Source organism: Rattus norvegicus, chromosome 1 (assembly GCF_021556685.1).
Source record: "Rattus norvegicus strain SHRSP/BbbUtx chromosome 1, alternate assembly SHRSP_T2T, whole genome shotgun sequence".
NCBI lineage: Eukaryota > Metazoa > Chordata > Mammalia > Rodentia > Muridae > Rattus > Rattus norvegicus.
Genome location: NC_141534.1, coordinates 6,879,891 through 6,897,466, shown reverse-complemented (window position 1 = coordinate 6,897,466; position 17,576 = coordinate 6,879,891). Strand labels below are relative to the sequence as shown.

The window sequence follows — 17,576 nt, the reverse complement described above, 5'->3', positions numbered from 1 at the left end:
CTATTTTTGTCTGGAAGTCCGGCAGAGTTGTGTTGTATGTTTGGTGAAGGGTTTTCTCTTTTTTTGTACTTTATATTTTAAATAAAATATTTTTAGAGTCTTTAATGAAGATGAGGAGCACACCTTCATATTCCACAGTGATAACTAACGTGTCATAAATCCAAGCCGTGTGTTATTTCTTAAGGTTCTATGAGACCATTACTCCTACGTGGCTCCTGCTTTCTGACTCTACTGCTTCCTTAACTCGCCCTATACATCAAGGAAGAACTTCCTATGCTCCTCTACGCTTCTTCAATTCACCCTATCCACCAAGGGAGAAAGTTACACTGCGCCCCAAGTCACACACAGAAACCGATAGACTGTGGCTTTATCATGACTAGGGTAAGTTTGGCAACCTTAGTAGTTGATAAAGGTCTGGCTGCGGGGTAGGGGGTAGAGGTGGGGCCTGGGGAGTGTTCACAGTTTATATCTATCTCAGAATATCTCTACCCTGTAGGCAGACACCATCCAACCTACCACTCCTCCAGGACCAGCTCACCTTCCTAGCTTCAGTGGTCCTATACAACTGAAGGGCTCTCAACTTGTTGGCTGCCAAAACAGGAGGCACTTGTCTGTTCTTCAACAAAATATATGTTGGTCCTGTGTAAATCAGTCTGTCTAAGTGGAAGAGAGGGTTAAAAAGCTCACATAAACTGGCTTATAAATCTCGACCTCCATGGACCAACTCCAACACAGAATCCTCAGTATATCCACTCTGGAGTCCTGGTACTTAACCTCTCCTTGCCCCACTGGTCTCTATCCTTCTCATAATAATAATTGTTCCTTGTCTCTTTAGATTTTTTTTTTTCAGAAACATCTGTAAAACTACTCAATGGTTAGTGAACTGGAGTCTTTTGACAAAATTCCCTCAGGTCTCTTACAGCCACCTGCGATCCTAATGACCTGTCTTGGACCAAGGCTGCAGCCCCTGTTCAGGGGATGGTTTGGATAAACAAAACCAACTTCAAGGGCAGAGCTAACCATATATTCTTTATTCAGAGCGCAGCCATCTTTATTCAGGGATACATGAGGGATTTCTACAGCATGAATGAAGCCATGAAAGGGAGAAGAAAAAGATTACAAATGGGATTAAACTAATGAAAGATTTGGCCAACTCTATTTAACATCTTCTGGAAGTTTCAGATTAATTGTAGCCATACGTTAACAACAAGCAGCTATGAAAAGAAAAAATGAAGATATCGGAAAATAACAGAAAAATCTGGGAAATTTAAAAAAAAAATGACTAAATGACTGTTGGGACCAGAAAGATGATGGCTCAGTGGTTAAGATCCCACTGGCTGCTTTTCCAGAGGGCCAACATTCAATTCCCAGTACCCACAAATGGCAGCTCATAATCATCTGTAATGCCTTCTTCTGGCCTGGAAGGCACTGCACACACTTACTTGGTGCACAAATACATGCGCCAGAAAAAAAGTCATTCATATAAAATAAAAAATTGCCAGAAGTAAAATTTTCAGTGCACTGACCAGATTATAACATAGCTGATTTTTAAAAACTCTAGTGGGGAACTCATATACAGAAATATATCTAACATACAGAGGGTATATGGCTATCCTGTTTCAGATGTAAAAATGAAAACAGAGAATAACATACTCAAAGAAATATTTCCTTGGGTTGAATAAAATAATTCTTAGGATTAAGGGAAACAGTTGTCCAACAACACAAAATACACATCCTGGCACAAAAATATTTTTTAAAAAAAATTGAAGCTTCAAAGGAAGACAAAACAGACTACCTCCATCAAAAGAAAAAGGGAAAGGAAAAGGAAAGATAGGTAGAGGAAGAGAAAAAGAAGAAGAAAGTGCTGATTTTGACATCTGAAAATACATTCCAAGCTGACTCTCAAAGGTCCTGAGGCAAAGCCTGCTATGGGCAAGCGCCTTGAAGATGAGAAGGATCTAGAAAATGGTACATTCCAAACTGAGGGCTCAGATGCTGCCCTAACTGCCACTTTCTGAAAGCTATTTGAGAATACAGCAAACAAAACGAATGATTGCGTTGCTCAAAGGAAAAGGAAATGGAATCCGAAGCAAGGTGACAACCTGAGAGCTTGTTGTTAAAGTGTCCCAGAGCTGGCTGTGATCAAGAAGCTTTACATTAGTAAGAACTACAACAGAAATCCCACGTCTGCAGGGAAAGGTGTTCCCAAGAAATAAGCAAAACAACATTCATCAAACTCTGTGATTAACCACGAAATCTCATGGGCTAGTATAATTCTTTTGTTAAAAGAGTTAAGAGGAAATTAAGTTGCAGAAGAACTTTCTATGAAGTAAAATGAAATCTGAATTCAATTTAAGCAAAATTTCAGAAAGATTGTTTATTATATTATATTATAATATCTACTATAGTCAAGAAAATTGTGTCATATTATGATTGTTATACAATTTAAATATATTATTAATTACAATTTACATAACATATAATTATATGTTGTATTGTGTGTTATATACAACATATGTAATATATAGTTATATATTGTTACATAGCATGTACAGTTGCTAATTTTATGCATTTCCAGCAGGTGTCAATAGATACTAATTTTTGCAGATTTTATATGATGCACGTGGCAATTTCCAGAAAATTTGAAAGCAGACAAAGTAGATGCATTAAGAAATAGAAACCCACCAGACCGCAGCAGCTCTCTGCTCCCAGACCCCGTGGGAGAGAGACCTCACTGCCTGATCAGGTGGGCACTCCTGAGGTGCAGAGCGGAAGAGACCACCAACACTGCCCACCCCTGCCCACATCCCTGGCCCAAGAGGAAACTGTATAAGGCCTCTGGGTTCCCATGGGGGAGGGCCCAGGAGCGGCAGGACCCCTGCGCCTGAGACACCGCCAGAACCTGAAGGAACAGACCTGATAAACAGTTCTCTGCACCCAAATCCCGTGGGAGGGAGAGCTAAACCTTCAGAGAGGCAGACACGCCTGGGAAACCAGAAGAGACTGCACTCTGCACACATTATTGATTCCAGAGGAAAACACCAAACGCCATCTGGAATCCTGGTGCACTGAAGCTCCCAGAAACGGCGGCGCAGATCTTCCTGGTTGCTGCCACCGCAACGAGCTCATGGGCAGCACCCCGCGAGCGAACTTGAGCCTCGGGACCACAGGTAAGACCAACTTTTCTGCTGCAAGTGACCTGCCTGGTGAACTCAAGACACAGGCCCACAGAAATAGCTGAAGACCTGTAGAGAGGAAAAACTACACGCCCGAAAGCAGAACACTCTGTCCCCATAACAGGCTGAAAGAAAACAGGAAAACAGGTCTACAGCACTCCTGACACACAGGCTGATAGGACAGTCTAGCCACTGTCAGAAATAGCAGAACAAAGTAACACTAGAGATAATCTGATGGCGAGAGGCAAGCGCAGGAACCCAAGCAACAGAAACCAAGACTACATGGCACCATCAGAGCCCAATTCTCCCATCAAAACAAACATGGAATATACAAACACTCCAGAAAAGCAAGATCTAGTTTCAAAATCATATTTGATCATGATGCGGGAGGACTTCAAAAAAGACGGGAAGAACTCCCTTACAGAAACACAGGAAAACATTAATAAACAAGTAGAAGCCTACAGAGAGGGATCGCAAAAATCCCTGAAAGAATTCCAGGAAAACACAATCAAACAGTTGAAGGAATTAAAAATGGAAATGGAAGCAATCAAGAAAAACACATGGAAACAACCCTGGATATAGAAAACCAAAAGAAGAGACAAGGAGCTGTAGATACAAGCTTCACCAACAGAATACAAAAGATGGAAGAGAGAATCTCAAGAGCAGAAGATTCCATAGAAATCATTGACTCAACTGTCAAAGATAATGTAAAGCGGAAAAAGCTACTGGTCCAAAACATACAGGGAATCCAGGACTCAATGAGGAGATCAAACCTAAGGATAATAGGTATAGAAGAGAGTGAAGACTCCCAGCTCAAAGGACCAGTAAATATCTTCAACAAAATCGTAGAAGAAAACTTCGCTAAATTAAAAAAAGAGATACCCATAGGCATACAAGAAGCCTACAGAACTCCAAATAGATTGGACCAGAAAATAAACACCTCCTGTCACATAATAGTCAAAACACCAAACGCACAAAATAAAGAAAGAATATTAAAAGCAGTAAGGGAAAAAGGTCAAGGAACATATAAAGGCAGACCTATCAGAATCACACCAGACTTTTCGCCAGAAACTATGAAGGCCAGAAGATCCTGGACTGATATCATACAAACCCTAAGAGAACACAACTGCCAGCCCAGGTTACTGTATCCTGCAAAACTCTCAATTAACATAGATGGAGAAACCAAGATATTCCATGACAAAACCAAATTTACACAATATCTTTCTACAAATCCAGCACTACAAAGGATAATAAATGGTAAAGCCCAACATAAGGAGGCAAGCTATACCCTAGAAGAAGCAAGAAACTAATCGTCTTGGCAACAAAACAAAGAGAAGAAAAGCACACAAACATAACCTCACATACAAATATGAATATAACAGGAAGCAATAATCACTATTCCTTAATATCTCTCAACATCAATGGCCTCAACTCCCCAATAAAAAGACATAGATTAACAAACTGGATACGCAACGAGGACCCTGCATTCTGCTGCCTACAGGAAACACACCTCAGAGACAAAGACAGACACTACCTCAGAGTGAAAGGCTGGAAAACAACTTTCCAAGCAAATGGTCGGAAGAAGCAAGCTGGAGTAGCCATTCTAATATCAAATAAAATCAATTTTCAACTAAAAGTTATCAAAAAAGATAAGGAAGGACACTTCATATTCATCAAAGGAAAAATCCACCAAGATGAACTCTCAATCCTAAATATCTATGCCCCAAATACAAGGGCACCTACATACGTAAAAGAAACCTTACTAAAGTTCAAAACACACATTGCACCTCACACAATAATAATAGGAGATTTCAACACCCCACTCTCATCAATGGACAGATCATGGAAACAGAAATTAAACAGAGATGTAGACAGACTAAGAGAAGTCATGAGCCAAATGGACTTAACGGATATTTATAGAACATTCTATCCTAAAGCAAAAGGATATACCTTCTTCTTAGCTCCTCATGGTACTTTCTCCAAAATTGACCATATAATTGGTCAAAAAACGGGCCTCAACAGGTACAGAAAGATAGAAATAATCCCATGCGTGCTATCGGACCACCACGGCCTAAAACTGGTCTTCAATAACAATAAGGGAAGAATGCCACATATACGTGGAAATTGAACAATGCTCTACTCAATGATAACCTGGTCAAGGAAGAAATAAAGAAAGAAATTAAAAACTTTTTAGAATTTAATGAAAATGAAGGTACAACATACCCAAACTCATGGGACACAATGAAAGCTGTGCTAAGAGGAAAACTCATAGCGCTGAGTGCCTGCAGAAAGAAACAGGAAAGAGCATATGTCAGCAGCTTGACAGCACACCTAAAATCTCTAGAACAAAAAGAAGCAAATACACCCAGGAGGAGTAGAAGGCAGGAAATAATCAAACTCAGAGCTGAAATCAACCAAGTAGAAACAAAAAGGACTATAGAAAGAATCAACAGAACCAAAAGTTGGTTCTTTGAGAAAATCAACAAGATAGATAAACCCTTAGCCAGACTAACGAGAGGACACACAGAGTGTGTCCAAATTAAAAAATCAGAAATGAAAAGGGAGACATAACTACAGATTCAGAGGAAATTCAAAAAATCATCAGATCTTACTATAAAAGCCTATATTCAACAAAACTTGAAAATCTGCAGGAAATGGACAATTTCCTAGACAGATACCAGGTACCGAAGTTACATCAGGAACAGATAAACCAGTTAAACAACCCCATAACTCCTAAGGAAATAGAAGCAGTCATTAAAGGTCTCCCAACCAAAAAGAGCCCAGGTCCAGACGGGTTTAGTGCAGAATTCTATCAGACCTTCATAGAAGACCTCATACCAATACTATCCAAACTATTCCACAAAATTGAAACAGATGGATCACTACCGAATACCTTCTACGAAGCCACAATTGCACTTATACCTAAACCACACAAAGACACAACAAAGAAAGAGAACTTCAGACCAATTTCCCTTATGAATATCGACGCAAAAATACTCAACAAAATTCTGGCAAACCGAATCCAAGAGCACATCAAAACAATCATCCACCATGATCAAGTAGGCTTCATCCCAGGCATGCAGGGATGGTTCAATATACGGAAAACCATCAACGTGATCCATTATATAAACAAACTGAAAGAACAAAACCACATGATCATTTCATTAGATGCTGAGAAAGCATTTGACAAAATTCAACACCCCTTCATGATAAAAGTCCTGGAAAGAATAGGAATTCAAGCCCCATACCTAAACATAGTAAAAGCCATATACAGCAAACCAGTTGCTAACATTAAACTAAATGGAGAGAAACTTGAAGCAATCCCACTAAAATCAGGGACTAGACAAGGCTGCCCACTCTCTCCCTACTTATTCAATATAGTTCTTGAAGTTCTAGCCAGAGCAATCAGATAACAAAAGGAGGTCAAGGGGATACAGATCGGAAAAGAAGAAGTCAAAATATCACTATTTGCAGATGATATGATAGTATATTTAAGTGATCCCAAAAGTTCCACCAGAGAACTACTAAAGCTGATAAACAATGTCAGCAAAGTGGCTGGGTATAAAATTAACTCACATAAATCAGTAGCCTTCCTCTACACAAAAGAGAAACAAGCCGAGAAAGAAATTAGGGAAACGACACCCTTCATAATAGACCCAAATAATATAAAGTACCTCGGTGTGACTTTAACAAAGCAAGTAAAAGATTTGTACAATAAGAACTTCAAGACACTGAAGAAAGAAATTGAAGAAGACCTCAGAAGATGGAAAGATCTCCATGCTCATGGATTGGCAGGATTAATATAGTAAAAATGGCCATTTTACCAAAAGCGATCTACAGATTCAATGAAATCCCCATCAAAATACCAATCCAATTCTTCAAAGAGTTAGAACAATTTGCAAATTCATCTGGAATAACAAAAAACCCAGGATAGCTAAAACTATCCTCAACAATAAAAGGATTTCAGGGGGAATCACTATCCCTGAACTCAAGCAGTATTACAGAGCAATAGTGATAAAAACTGCATGGTATTGGTACAGAGACAGACAGATAGACCAATAGAATAGAATTGAAGACCCAGAAATGAACCCACACACCTATTGTCACTTGATTTTTGACAAAGGAGCCAAAACCATCCAATGGATAAAAGATAGCATTTTCAGCAAATGGTGCTGGTTCAACTGGAGGTCAACACGTAGAAGAATGCAGATCGATCCAGGCTTATCACCCTGTACAAAGCTTAAGTCCAAGTGGATCAAGGACCTCCACATCAAACCAGACACACTCAAACTAATAGAAGAAAAACTAGGGAAGCATCTGGAACACATGGGCACTGGAAAAAATTTCCTGAGCAAAACACCAATGGCTTATGCTCTAAGATCAAGAATCGACAAATGGGATCTCATAAAACTGCAAAGCTTCTGTAAGGCAAAGGACACTGTGGTTAGGACAAAACGGCAACCAACAGATTGGGAAAAGATCTTTACCAATCCTACAACAGATAGAGGCCTTATATCCAAAATATACAAAGAACTCAAGAAATTAGACCGCAGGGAGACAAATAACCCTATTAAAAAATGGGGTTCAGAGCTAAACAAACAATTCACAGCTGAGGAATGCCGAATGGCTGAGAAACACCTAAAGAAATGTTCAACATCTTTAGTCATAAGGGAAATGCAAATCAAAACAACCCTGAGATTTCACCTCACACCAGTGAGAATGGCTAAGATCAAAAACTCAGGTGACAGCAAATGCTGGCAAGGATGCGGAGAAAGAGGAACACTCCTCCATTGTTGGTGGGATTGCAGACTGGTACAACCATTCTGGAAATCAGGCTGGAAGTTCCTCAGAAAATTGGACATTGAACTGCCTGAGGATCCAGCTATACCTCTCTTGGGCATATACCCAAAAGATGCCCCAACATATAAAAAAGTCATGTACCCCACTATGTTCATCGCAGCCTTATTTATAATAGCCAGAAGCTGGAAAGAACCCAGATGCCCTTCAACAGAGGAATGGATACAGAAAATGTGGTACATCTACACAATGGAATATTACTCAGCTATCAAAAACAATGACTTTATGAAATTCGTAGGCAAATGGTTGGAACTGGAAAATATCATCCTGAGTGAGCTAACCCAATCACAGAAAGACATACATGGTATGCACTCATTGGTAAGTGGCTATTAGCCCAAATGCTTGAATTACCCTAGATGCCTAGAACAAATGAAACTCAAGACGGATGATCAAAATGTGAATGCTTCACTCCTTCTTTAAAAGGGGAACAAGAATACCCTTGGCAGGGAAGAGAGAGTCAAAGATTAAAACAGAGACTGAAGGAACACCCATTCAGAGCCTGCCCCACATGTGGCCCATACATATACAGCCACCCAATTAGACAAGATGGATGAAGCAAAGAAGTGCAGGCCGACAGGAGCCGGATGTAGATTGCTCCTGAGAGACACAGCCAGAATACAGCAAATACAGAGGCGAATGCCAGCAGCAAACCACTGAACTGAGAATAGGACCCCCGTTGAAGGAATCAGAGAAAGAACTGGAAGAGCTTGAAGGGGCTCGAGACCCCATATGTACAACAATGCCAAGCAACCAGAGCTTCCAGGGACTAAGCCACTACCTAAAGACTATACATGGACTGACCCTGGACTCTGACCTCATAGGTAGCAATGAATATCCTAGTAAGAGCACCAGTGGAAGGGGAAGCCCTGGGTCCTGCTATGACTGAATCCCCAGTGTACTAGACTGTTGGGGGGAGGGCAGCAATGGGGGGAGGATGGAGAGGGGAACACCCATAAAGAAGGGGAGGGGAGGGTTTAGGGTTAGGGTGATGTTGGCCCTGAAATTGGGAAAGGGAATAACACTCAAAATGAAAATAAGAAATACTCAAGTTAATAAAATTAAAAAAAAAATTAAAAAAAAAAAGAAGAAATAGAAACCCAGTCAGAGCTGAAAGCCAGTCTCCAGGAGTTCTGACATACCTGAGAGCAAAGGTAAGACTACCATTTCTGCTTCAAGGGACCTGCCTGAAGTCCTCAAGACACAGGAACCTAGGAGCAGTCTGGGACAGGATCCTTGCCTGCTCCGAAGCTGACCCTGTGACACAGCTCTCTGTACCCAGATCCCCCTGGGAGAAAGCCAGTCTTCAGGAGTTCTGACACACAGGATTGCAGGAGGGTCAAGCCGCTGTCAGAGACAGTAAGACAAGCTAACACCAGAAACTGTAAGACTTGAAAAGCAACCCCCCCACCAGACCTACGTTTGGGATGTCCCAGTCACAGAGACACAGAGACGGAGATCGATGCAATAAGCAAGAGGTTTAATAATCCAGTACACTGGGGTGGCCCTGTAATTGGGACTGAGGCGACCCCGAATAAGAAAGGCCCACGCTCTTTATACTTTTTCAGGGTATAGGCTTTAGGTTACAGCATGAGTTGGGTATTTCTCATTGGCAGGGCTTATTACCTTTTGAATTCATTGGCCGCCTATTGTCCTTTGAATTCATTGGAGGCCCTAGGTGGGAAGACATCTCCGGTACTGGGATGTGTGTGTGTGTGTGTGTGTGTGTGTGTGTGTGTGTGTGTGTGTAGGTTCCCGCCCTTACTGTGGTTAGGACACTTCCTGAATAGGGTATTTACTCAGCACATTCTTGTGAAACTCCCTGGCCTCAGGCTTATAGGGAAGTCCTAGTCACCTGATGTTTCCCTAAGGCGGCTTTTATCCTTAAAGTTTGAAACTCACAAAACAACCAGATGGCGAGAGGCAAGCACAGGAACCTAAGCAACAGAATCCAGGACTACTTGGCATCATCAGAGCCCAGTTCTCCCACCAAAGCAAATACTGGATATCCAAACACACCAGAAAAGCAAGATTTGGATTAAATTTCACATTTTATGGTGATGATAGAGGACTTAAAGAAGGACATAAATAACTCCCTTAAAGAAATACAGGATGATACATGTAAACAAGTAGAAGCCCTTAAAAAGGAAACACAAAAATCCCTTAAAGAATTACAGGAAAACACAAACAGGTGAAGGAATTGACCAAAACCACCCAGGATCTAAAAATGGAAATAGAAACAATAAAGAAATCACAAAAGGAGACAACCCTGGAGATAGAAAAACCTAGGGAAGGGATCAGGAGTCATAGATCCAAGTATCACCAACAGAATACAAGAGATAGAAGAGAGAATCTCATAGAAAACATTGACACAACCATCAAAGAAAAAGTAAAACGACAAGAAGATCAAACCTAAGGATAATAGATATAGAAGAGCATGAAGACTCCCAACTTAAAGGGCCAGTAAATATCTTTAACAAAATTATACACACAAAAAAAAAAAGAAAAAAAAAAAAAGAAAACCAAAACACTTCCCTAACCTAAAGAGATGCCCATAAACATACAAGAAGCCTATAGAGCTCAAAATAGATTGGACCAGAAAAGAAATTCCTCCCATCACATAATAGTCAAAACACCAAATGCAGAAAACAAAGAAAGAATATTAAAAACAATAAGGGGAAAAGGTCAAGTAACATATAAAGACAGACCTATCAGAATTACATCAACCTTCTCACCAGAAAATATGAAAGCCAGAAGATCCTGGGCAGATGACACAGAGACCCTAAGAGAACACAAATGCCAGCCCAGGCTACTATATCCAGCAAAACTCTCAATTAACATAGATGGAGAAACCAAGATATTCCATGACAAAACCAAATTTACACAAATATCTTTCTACAAATTCAGCCTTATAAAGGATAGTAGATGGAAAAATGAGAGAGAGAGAGAGAGAGAGAGAGAGAGAGAGAGAGAGAAACTAAACCCTAGAAAAAGCGAGAAAGCAATCTAATTTTAACCAACCCAAAAGAAGAGATCCACACAAACATAATTCCACCTCAATGGACTCAATTCCCCAGTAAAAAGACACAGATTAACAAACTGGATATGTAAAGAGGACCCAGCAGTTTGCTGCATACAGGAAACACACCTCAGTGTCAAAGACAGATGCTACCTCAGAGTAAAAGGCTGGAAAACAATTTTCCAAGCAAATGGTCCCGAGAAACAAGCTGGAGTAGTCATTCTAATATGAATAAAATCGACTTTCAACCAAAAGCTATCAAAAAATAAGAAAGAAAACTTAATATTCATCAAAGGAAAAATCCACCAAGATGAACTCTCATCCTCAATATCTATGCTTCAAATGCAATGGCACCTACATTCATAAAAGAAACCTTTAAAAAGAAACATTTATAAAAGAAGCTCAAAGCACACACTGCACCTCACACAATAGTGGGAGACTTCAACATCCTAATCTCAGCAAAGGACAGATCACGGAAACAGAAACAAAATAGAGACATAGAGAAACTAACAGAAGTTACGGACCAAATGGATTTAACAAATATTTATAGAACATTTCAACCTAAAACAAAAGAATATACCTTCCTCTCAGTACCTCATGGTTCCTTCTCCAAAATTGGCCATATAATCGGTCACAAAACAGGCTTCAACAGATACAGGAAAATAGAAATAATCCCGTGTGTCCTATCAGATCACCACGAACTACAGCTGATTGTCAATAAAAAGAAAAACGACAGAAAGCCTACATTCACATGAAAGTTGAACAATGCTCTACTAAATGATAACTTGGTCAAGGAAGAAATAAAGAAAGAATTTAAAGAAGTTTTAGGATTTAATGAAAATGAAGGCACAACATACCCAAATACATGGGACATAATGAAAGCAGTGCTAAGAAGAAAATTCATAGTTCTGAGTGCCTGAAAAAAGAAACTGGAGAGAGCATATATCAGCAGCTTGACACCTAAAAGCTATAGAACAAAAATAAGCAAATTCACCCAAGAGGAGTAGACGGCAGGAAATAATCAAACTCAAAGCTGAAATCAACCAAGTAGAAACAAAAAGAACTATACAAAGAATCAACAGAACCAAAAGCTGGTTCTTTGAGAAAATCAACAAGATAAGTAAATCCTTAGCCAGACTAACCAGAGAGCACAGAAAAAGTATCCAAATTAGCAAAATCAGAAATGAAAAAGGAGACATAACAGCAGAATCTGAGGAAATTAAAAAACCATCAGATCCTACTACAAAAGCCTACATTCAACAAAACTGGAAAACCTGGAGGAAATGGACAAATTTCTAGACAGATACTAGGAACCAAAGTTAAATCAGGATCAGATAAACCATCTAAACAACCTAAAGAAATAGAAGCAGTTATTAAAAGTCTCTCAACCAAAAAACAAAGCCCAGGACCAGATGGGTTCAGTGCAGAATTCTATCAGACCTTCATAGAAGACCTCACACCAATACTGTTCAAATTACTCCACAAAATTGAAACAGATGGAGCACTACCGAATTCCTTCTATGAAGCCACAATTACGCTTACACCTAAACCACACAAAGACCCAGCAAAGAAAGAGAACTTCAAACCAATTTCCCTTATGAATATCGATGCAAAAATACACAATAAAAAAACCAAACCCAAGAACACGTCAAAACGATCAACTACCATGATCAAGTAGGCTTCATCCCAGGGATGCAGGATTGGTTCAATATATGGAAATCCATTGGCATAATCCACTATATACACAAACTTTTTTAAAGAAAAAAAACCCACAGGATCATCTCATTAGATGCTGAGAAAGCATTTAACAAAATTCAACACCCCTTCATGTTAAAAGTCTTCGAAAGATCAGGAATTCAAAGCCCATACCGGAACACAATAAAAGCAATATACAGCAAACCAGTAGCCAACATCAAACTAAATGGAGAGGAACTTGAAGCAATCCCACTAAAATCTAGGGACTAGACAAGGCTGCCCACTCTCTCCCTACTTATTCAATACAGTCCTAGTCAGAGCAATCAGACAGCAAAAGGAGGTCAAAGGGATGCAAATTGTCAAGGAAGAAGTCAAAATATCACTATTTCAGATGATATGATAGTATACTTAAGTGACGCCAAATGTTCCACCAGAGAACTACTAAGCCTGATAATCAACTTTAGCAAAGTGGCTGCGTATACAATTAACTCAAACAAATCAGTAGTCTTCCTCTATTCAAAGGATAAACAGGCTAAGAAAGAAATTGGGGAAATGACACCCTTCACAATAGTCACAAATAATGTAAAATACCTCGGTGTAACTCTAACCAAGCAAGTGAAAGATCTATATGACAAGAACTTCAAGTCTCTGAAGAAAGAAATTGAGGAAGATCTCAGAAGATGGAAAGATCTTCCATGCTCATGAATTGGCAGGATTAATATAGTAAAAATGGCCATCTTGCCGAAAGCCATCTACAGATTCAATGCAATCTCCATCAAAATTCCAACTCAATTCTTCAAAGAGTTAGGAAGAGCAATTTGCAAATTCATTTGGAATAACAAACATCCCAGGATAGCAAAAACTATCCTCAACAATAAAAGAATTTCTGGGGGAATCACCATCCCTGACCTCAAGCTGTATTACAGAGCAATAGTGATTAAAACCATTTGGTATTGGTACAGAGACAGGCAGGTAGAACAATGCTATAGAATTGAAGACCAAGAAATGAACCCACATTCCTATGGTTACTTGATCTTTGATAAGGGACCTAAACCATTCATCGGGGGGAAAAAAGATAGCATTTTCAACATATGGCTCTGGTTCAACTGGAGGTCAGCATGTAGAAGAATGCAAATTGGCCCTGTGCAAAGCTCAAGTACACGTGAATCAGGGACCTCCATATAAAACCAGATACACTCAAACTAATAGAAGAAAAAGTGCGGAAGAACCTTGAACACATGGGCACTGGGAAAAACTTCTTGAACTGAACAGATCTTATGTTCTAAGATCAAGAATCGACAAATGGGACCTCATAAAACTGCAAAGCTTCTGTAAGGGAGAGGACACTGTCATTAGGACAAAACGGCAAACAGATTGGGAAAAGGTCTTTATCAATTCTACATCTGATAGAGGACTAATATCCAATATGTACAAAGAACTCTATAAGTTAGACTCCAGAGAATCAAATAACCCTATTAAAAATGGGGTTCAGAGCTAAACAAAGAATTCACAGCTGAGGAATTCTGAATGGCTGAGAAGCATGTAAAGAAATGTTCAACATCCTTAGTCATCAGGGAAATGCAAATCAAAACAACCCTGAGATTCCACCTCACACCAGTCAGAATGGCTAAGATCAAAAACTCAGGTGACAGCAAATGCTGGCGAGGATGCGGAGAAAGAGGAACACTCCTCCATTGTTGGTGGGATTGTAAGCTGGTACAACCATTCTGGAAATCAGTCTGGAGGTTCCTCAGAAAGTTGGACATTGCACTGCCTGAGGATCCAGCTATACCTCTCTTGGGCATATACCCAAAAGATGCTCCAACATATAACAAAGACACATGCTCCACTATGTTCATCGCAGCCATATTTATAATAGCCAGAAGCTGGAAAGAACCCAGATGCCCTTCAACAGAGGAATGGATACAGAAAATATGGTACATCTACACAATGGAATATTACTCAGCTATCAAAAACAATGACTTTATGAAATTCATAGGCAAATGGTTGGAACTGGAAAGTATCATCCTGAGTGAGGTAACCCAATCACAGAAAAACACACATGGTATGCACTCATTGATAAGTAGATATTAGCCCAAAAGCTCGGATTACCCAAGATACAATCCATAGACCACATGAAGCTCAAGAAGAAGAATGACCAAGTGCAGATGCTTCAGTCCTTCTTGGAAGGGGGAACAAAAATATTCATAGGGGAAGATATGGAGACAAAGTTTGAAGCAGAGACTGAAGGGCCCATTCACATCCTGCCCTACCTAGGGTTCCAGCCCATATATATACAGCCACCAAACCCAGACAATATTGCTGATGCCAAGGTACATGCTGATAGGAGCCTGATATAGCTGTCTCCTGAGAGGCTCTGCCAGAGCATGACAAATACAGATTCGAACAGAGAATGGGGTCTGGAGGAGTTAGAGAAAGGATTGAAGGAGCTGAAGGGGTTTGCATTACCATAGGAAGAACAATACCAACCAACCTCCCTGGAGCTCCCAGTGACTAAACCACCATCCAAAGAATACACATGGTCAGACCCATAGCTCCAGCTGCATATGTAATAGAGGATGGCCTTGTGGGCACCAATAGGAGGAGAAGCCCTTCGTCCCGCCAAGGCTGGTTTCCCCTCCCTCCAGTGTAGGGAAAGGTCAGGACGGTGAGGTAGGAAGTGGTGGATGGGTGGGTGGGGAAACACCCTCATAGAAGCAGAGGGAGGGGGATGGCACAGGGGTTTATGGACGGGAAAATGGGAAAGGGGATAACATTTGAAATGTAAATAAAAATACCCAATAAAAAACAGAAAGAAAGAAATAGCAACCCAAGCACCAGAGCTTTGTGGTACCAGGAAAGCTAATAAAGGAGGGAACCTGGAAATGGAAGATCGCGTACATCATGCACTGTTATCAAAATTATCAGATATTATTTTACAGTGGAGAAAAGCCACAGTAGCAGTAGGAGAAATGCACTATAAAGGAAGGACAGAGAAAGGCAGGCACCTCTCACATCTGACATAGTGAAATGCTAGCTGATCATGAAACCCAGCAGTGACCAAAATGACCAGCAAAGGTGATAAACACATCCCAGGAAACTGTGTGCTCCTCTTGGGTTTTGGTTTTGTTTTTTTTTTTTTTTTTTTTTTTTTTTCTGCACTCTTGGTTTCCACAAACTGGTACTGGTCTGTTTTTCTGCCCATATGAACTTCTCAAGACGCATTCCCTTCATGGGATTGGGAGAGCCACTGAGCCATCCACACAGATTCCGTTTTCTTCCGTGCTCATTTCCTTCACAGAAAAGGCTGTCTCGATTCACCCAATGTGGTCGGAGAACACTCCGGTACCACTTTTTCAAGGCATTCCTAACTGAACTGTAAAGTGGCTTCTTTAAATTTATTGTACAGAAATACTTCCAAACGCTAGAAAGAAAACTATGCACTTAGAATCCAATCCACGAAATCTCGAAAATCAAAAGGTAATGAACTGTAACAGGTGCACAGTACTTTTCACTTAAAAAGTAAAGCACACCCATATGCAAATAAGCCTAAGCTGTATTAATATTATTGTTAAGGAAAAATAAGTATTCAAAATTATATATTGTACAATATTTGTTCAATAACATACGCACATGCATGCAGGCAATGTGTTTAGGTGTTGTACGGTGGAAATGCTTTCACTCATATCTTCTTAATATAATCTTTCTCACAAGTTCTCCCTCTGTAGCCTAGGCTGGCTGTGAACTCCCAGCAATCTCCTGCCTCATCCTCCCAAATTCTGAGATTACAGATTTGTGCTAACACACCTGGCTATTATTCATTTGTATTACTTCTTTACAACCAATATTACTCTTTATATATTTTAAGAAATCGAGTCTCGTCTGAATTGTCTTCTACCTATGTGAGCTGACTCTGGGGGAAGAGCTGGCTATTTCCCACTGATTCAGTCTCAAAAATCTAAAAGAAAATTTCCTCCAGTAATCCGCACTTTGTAGTCTGGGATGGGCCACTTTAAAGATTACAGAGAGGCCTGGGGCAGAGGCGAGGCAGAACCACCCGGCTGGGTCTTGATCAGGCCCAGGGGGATTAAGGGATCGCGGTGCAGCGGGGTAGGATTGAGATAGGAGTGGGCGAGCGGAGGCCAACTGTGGGGTGCACGGGGAGCTGCGGGGTGCGGGCCCCGAGGCCCGGGTGCGTTGTACCTTCCCAGTGCAGCTCGCCTCCCGGCTCGCGCTGCAGGAACTTGTACCAGAACGTGTCAATACGGCCCGGCTCCGCCCCATCGGCCGCCTCCTCCTCCGGAGCCAGCTCCACCTCAGCGAGCCACAGGCCCGGCTCCTGCAATGCCAGCGCGGCCGCTCCCGCCGCGGTACCCGCCGGCCTGAGACGCACGGCGCCGCGCGGCTCCCAGCGCCCCAACTCGGGCCGCGATCCTGCGAGCAGCAGCTCCAGCCGAGTGCCGGCCACCGCGGGCGGCACCACCACGCCGAAGCGGAAGAGCATGGCGGTGACTCCAGTCCTGGGAACCTGGCTAGCGGCGGCGACGCGAGCTGCGGGACCGCGCGGACACGTGCGGCGCCGCGTGTTTGTGGCCTGGTCACGCGGCCGCCGGTTTTAAGTTCCCAGGAGCCCCGGAGCTGCAGCCGTGGGAGGCGGGTATTCGGGGCTCGCCAGAGGCTGGGACCCAAACTGGAGCTAGGAGAGAGGAAGACGACACCCCGACATTGTCCAGTCGTCTTCCCAGAGATCTGAAATCTCTTGTACTAAGTCAGGAAGGAAGAAAGCGTGTAGCCTGAGCCCCCAGCCTTAGTGAGGTTGGCGATGATCCCGG

The 17,576-nt window shown here is 41.3% G+C and overlaps 1 protein-coding gene across 1 annotated transcript in view; it reads right to left on the bottom strand.

Moving 5' to 3' along the window:
• Epm2a (EPM2A glucan phosphatase, laforin) overlaps positions 1–17,248 on the bottom strand; it is a 115,680-nt gene extending 98,432 nt beyond the window's left edge. The window contains 1 exon segment of the mRNA NM_001276762.1: positions 16,948–17,248. Coding sequence (NP_001263691.1) covers positions 16,948–17,248 — 301 coding nt within the window.
• Positions 17,249–17,576: the final 328 nt, after the last annotated feature.